Source organism: Populus euphratica, unplaced genomic scaffold (assembly GCF_000495115.2).
Source record: "Populus euphratica unplaced genomic scaffold, PopEup_1.0 scaffold1374.1, whole genome shotgun sequence".
Classification (NCBI taxonomy): Eukaryota; Viridiplantae; Streptophyta; class Magnoliopsida; order Malpighiales; family Salicaceae; genus Populus; species Populus euphratica.
Genome location: NW_011501222.1, coordinates 47,849 through 52,666, shown reverse-complemented (window position 1 = coordinate 52,666; position 4,818 = coordinate 47,849). Strand labels below are relative to the sequence as shown.

General features: G+C 36.6%; 1 protein-coding gene across 1 annotated transcript in view; it reads right to left on the bottom strand.

Moving 5' to 3' along the window:
- Nucleotides 1-70: 70 nt before the first annotated feature.
- LOC105117482 (pre-mRNA-processing factor 19-like) overlaps nt 71-4,818 on the bottom strand; it is a 7,916-nt gene continuing 3,168 nt past the window's right edge. Inside the window, exons 6-15 of the mRNA XM_011015143.1 lie at nt 4,688-4,809; nt 4,359-4,475; nt 3,558-3,653; nt 3,419-3,478; nt 2,464-2,538; nt 1,729-1,833; nt 913-1,029; nt 688-765; nt 517-613; nt 71-173 (exon numbers count right to left, since the gene is read on the bottom strand). Of these exons, the coding sequence (XP_011013445.1) occupies nt 88-173; nt 517-613; nt 688-765; nt 913-1,029; nt 1,729-1,833; nt 2,464-2,538; nt 3,419-3,478; nt 3,558-3,653; nt 4,359-4,475; nt 4,688-4,809 (953 nt within the window). The 3' untranslated portion in view covers nt 71-87. The remainder of the gene's footprint in view (nt 174-516; nt 614-687; nt 766-912; nt 1,030-1,728; nt 1,834-2,463; nt 2,539-3,418; nt 3,479-3,557; nt 3,654-4,358; nt 4,476-4,687; nt 4,810-4,818) is intronic.

Below are 4,818 nucleotides of genomic sequence, written 5' to 3'. Positions count from 1 at the left end.
AAAACATTTGCACAGCCCAAACATTTTTGTGAGTAGGCAAAAAAGCAGAGCTGTAATCCAAACTTCAGACAAACAAATTCTTCAAATCTATTGAAAATGACTAGATATTTGGAGATTGAACCTTATATCTGATCCTGAAATTCCAAGGTAAGATCCACTGTGGTCGAACTCCACTGCAATAATAAAAAAGAATATCACATCTTCCCACAGAAGAATAAAAATACATGCATATTGCTGTAGAACAAGATTGCCCAACCGAGAACTTAAGCGGGCATAAAAAAACAAAGCCTCAAAAAATAAAAGAAAGAAATATAGCCAAGCTTGAAGTTTTTAAAACCACTTAACATACAGAATTCATCATAGCAAGTATGACTTGTCAGGTAGTGGGAATCAGGTTGACCAGGGAGTACCATAAAAGCTTGAAAATCATAGGAACTATTGCCAACAAGATGTTGCCACTAGCCATGAAGGCATACACATATACATAAGGAAAAGTATCACAATAGTAACACACACCAGAGTTTGTAGGTGTGTCAGAATCATAGAGATTGAGCGTCCGGAAGTTTTTCAATTTCCTCAGATCCCACAGCTTAACACTATCATGGGCAGCAGTCTGTCAAGTATAAACATTAAATCAGACCATCCATCACAGCATGTGTTGTTCGGAAAAAATAAAAAGATACTTACAGCCAGAAAGTATCCATTTTCAGAGAAAGATATTGCTGTCACTGGTCCAACATGGCCTTCAAATTTTGCAACATTTGCCTGCATATAAACAAAGAATGCAAAAGAAGTAAAACTTCAAACAATTTTAATTAAACCATCAGACAAGGGTTCTATTTTGTGCACATCTGGCCTCTACATGCTGCACCCTGAAAAAGCAAGAAACACAACAATTTTGATAGTGAGTACCTGACTTTTTACATCCCAAATTTTAACAACTGCTTCTGAAGTGCCTGTTCCAAGGATGAGACCATCAGGATGAAAGGCAGCAGATGTATAGCCATCAGTTTTGGACGTGTCAGCAACCTGCAAAATTAAACATCCATGTATAGTTTGCCTAGAACCAGATCCAACATACACAATGAAATTTTAACATGAAAATTGAAACAAAAACTATAAGCAAGTTTAGAAAATTAACATTGACTGAAACATTTAGAAACCTTGTGTAATAGAGGATATTTTAACCTAAGTATTTGATAACAGCTTGAAGAAAAATTACCATGGTACAGGAAAAATACTCCAGAGTTGCACAATACAAAAACATACTTCACCATTCACTTTCTGTCTGATCTTAGTGAACTTTTAAATGTGCCTCTTTTGAGCTTTCGAGCATGAAAAAAGGCATCATAAATGGAGAATAATGGGCAGTTCAACATTAATTCCCTGTTAACTTTTCAACTTATTATTGGCAAACTAAAATAATTGAAATAGACCACAAGCATGTGATAGGAGGATTCAATTGTTTGAATTTAGGTAAAATGTAAAGGTAATCACTCCTGAACTTTCATGAATTCTGCAGATCGTTGTATCAAATGAAACACAATAATCAGTCATGAAAGTGTGAATCTCAGAACAGGTGATGAATTTTTATATTTTGGCAATATCTTTTCTGCTATCAATTTTCCTACATATTTCACAGTGGGGAAAAATTGAAAATAACTACTTTTGTGAATGTGCACAAGACATAGATGAGCACACGTGCACACACAGGAGGAGAGAGCAGACCTGAGTCAAGCATAAACCAGAGGAGAGATCATAGAAGCACCATGTATTGTCAAGAGAAGCAGTCACGAAGTAATTATTCGTGGAATGAACAGTGACAGCTTGAACCTGACAGAGTTTGCATGCATATCAATATCATGTAATAAAAATGGCACAAAATCAGTACAACATCACAACCAAGCTGAGAAAATATTAAGATACCAAGAAGTACGCAAATACATAAGTGTTTTGAGTCCACAAAATCTGGTCAGGAAACAGCGCTGCCTTGTAATAAAAGCAGATGCTTTCCATAAACTTGATTTGATTGATCTCAGAATGACTCAATTCTAGGTCAATGGTTTTAAACTAGTTGTGATCATTTAGTTCAAACAAGCTTTGCAAATTTCATTCAGTGTACAAGGCAAGCATAAAATGTAGTACATGACTCAGGATTTTGCTTCCTCAAGCTCACATTAGGGAATTTCCTTTGAGCTCCCCTCAAAGAAGGCATTTATCCAAAAAACAGGCTACAATAGCTATTTAAATTAGCCTAGAAAGGCCCCATTGGCAGAGGTTATCTATCTTCTGCCCTATTTAACATAAACCTAAGCATTGCACTTCATTAAAGCAAGCATCCACTCTAGAACATGCCTGGATTTATCAAAACAGAAGCAACGTCTGGAATCTGTATCCCAATATCAGGCTAACAATCAGTCATAGATTATGAAACAGGACCAACGTGGGTTGAAAGGCAATTACCTCTGCAGTATGATCCTTCAGGATGTGTCTGCAATCATAGTTCCCATCTTCAGATCCTTGCCACACTCGAACTGTCTGCAGCATTTTAAAAACAAATTAAATCCTGATGAATGCCTACAAACACTAATTTAAGAAAGGATACTTGTGGATGAGAAGATCCAGATGTCAGAAATTCAGTTCTTTAATGGGTGAAAAAGAAGTGGAAAAGAATCAGGGGAAGGGCCTATCAAAAAGTCCAGTCTCATCATAAGGTAAACTTTAAGATTCATAATAGCTACAAATAGAACTAGTTTGAAGATCACAGTGGACATTGTTTCATGATGTAATCCTTTACAAAATAAAATTCGTGGCCATGATGCAAGTGACCTCCTTCATGGGAGATTCGATTCCATACAAGCAATTGCTTCCACATCCACAACCACTAAATGATACTAAATCACTGTTTCCTTGAAAAAGGGCATATTGCATTTACATTCTCATGGTCCACTCTGACCTTTTATTTTAAAAGAATCCTCAGTGTTTTCCTATAACTACAGACCGGTTGAAATTTGATGAGTAAATCCTACATGACAGATTATACTACAAACTTTTAGAAGTTCCAGCAAATGGCACCTTAACTCCAGTACTAGATTTGCAATGATCTAAACCCTTTCAGTTGAATGCTTTTGTTTCTCATAAAAAAGCATGATTTTTTCAGGTTGAGCAATTCAAGGACTACAACTGACAGATCAACAAATAATTTGGGACACACTAAAAAAGGAACATTGGGACATAAAGATGAGATGATGGGAGTGATATTCTATGTGGGTTTGCCAAGCTTCCTGGTTCAACCAAGTAGAGTAAAGCCAGTTCAGACCATGATTAGGAAAAAAACACAATCAGCCAAAAAGGGGGGAAAAGACAATAACAATGCTAAACAAGAAGTTTAACACCCACCAAATTGAACATTGCTTACCTTATCTGCTGATCCAGTTAAGAAAAATTCACCCTCAGCCACAAATTTCACACTTGTTACCTACAATAAAAATGATGTTATCATTCATAAGTTTTACTAAAATGCAGAGGTACAGCATTAAATGAAGTAAAATAACAACCTTCTTTGAGTGACCACTGAGTGCAGATGCAATCTGCCCTGAAGGCCGATCAAAGATGACAGCAGTTGCATCACACCCGCCAGTAGCAATGATATCCTGAAGACCAGAGAGAAAAGGTGCATCAATCGCCACAAATCAGCAAGTAAGCAAAGCAATTTAGCTCATTAATGTTAGTTATGCCACTGCTAAACATCTAAAAAATTTGTTAACCTTAGACAACAATTATATGATATAAACTCAAAGCAAGCTCCTATCACCCATTCCCAACATAAGATACAGAGTGTGCGTTATTAGAAGAGCAAAAACAAACAAAATCCCCAAGTTCGGTATTTTAATGAGACAAACACTAGGCATATACTAAAACATGAACAGTAGCATGGAAAACCAGATGAGAGAAGCTTTCCTGAAAACATGTATAAGCCACCATAGAACCACGTCAATGTTTCATAATTAATTACGGTTTAACTTTTAGCTTTCATCAGTCATTTCTCAATAAACTGCAGTTATGGGGAAATGTTGCAACATCATAGTCAAATACGCTACATGCAGCAATTTTTCAAACATTATACTCATGTGCAGAAGAACACCACAAATACAGCAACTGTATAGCAAGTGGCCTAAATTTGATGCACAAGTGAATAGTTACACAGAGTCAGGAAATTTCCCACGGCATTCAGAATACAGAACAGCACATGACTAAATGCAGCTGGGAAACTATTTGTTTACAAAAATCTTCTAAACAGATAAACCTACTGAGTATATAAAATTCATCAACAGATCAATTTTTACAGATTTTCCTACCTTCGAATATTGTATATCGATAGATAAGATGCCTGGCTTGCTAGTTCTGTGAAGTGGATGGCTAGAAAGTTGAGTGTACCTCTCTAGGGCATCAATAGGAGCCAATGTTGGAGGAACCTAACCATTAAAAGGGGAACAGAAAGATGAATATCAGATCAATCAAGCAGCACATACAAAAGAAGAGGCTCGAACTTCATTCATTTCTTATCCTCTTAAATAAACCACGCAAACAGATACACTTTGAAAACTTAGTCATGCCAAAGTAATGTAACTATATCCACAATCTACCAACAGAAATTTAGTACTCCTACATTAAAATGCATCAGTACCTGCCGCTTTTTCCGCTGTTGCGAAAGAGCTGCATTACAATCTGTAAGCTCAGTAATGATGCTAGCAGAAATTCCAGGTCGTACTCTCTTCCCAGGTTGGCCCAAATCATCATCCTTGGCAGCTATTACAA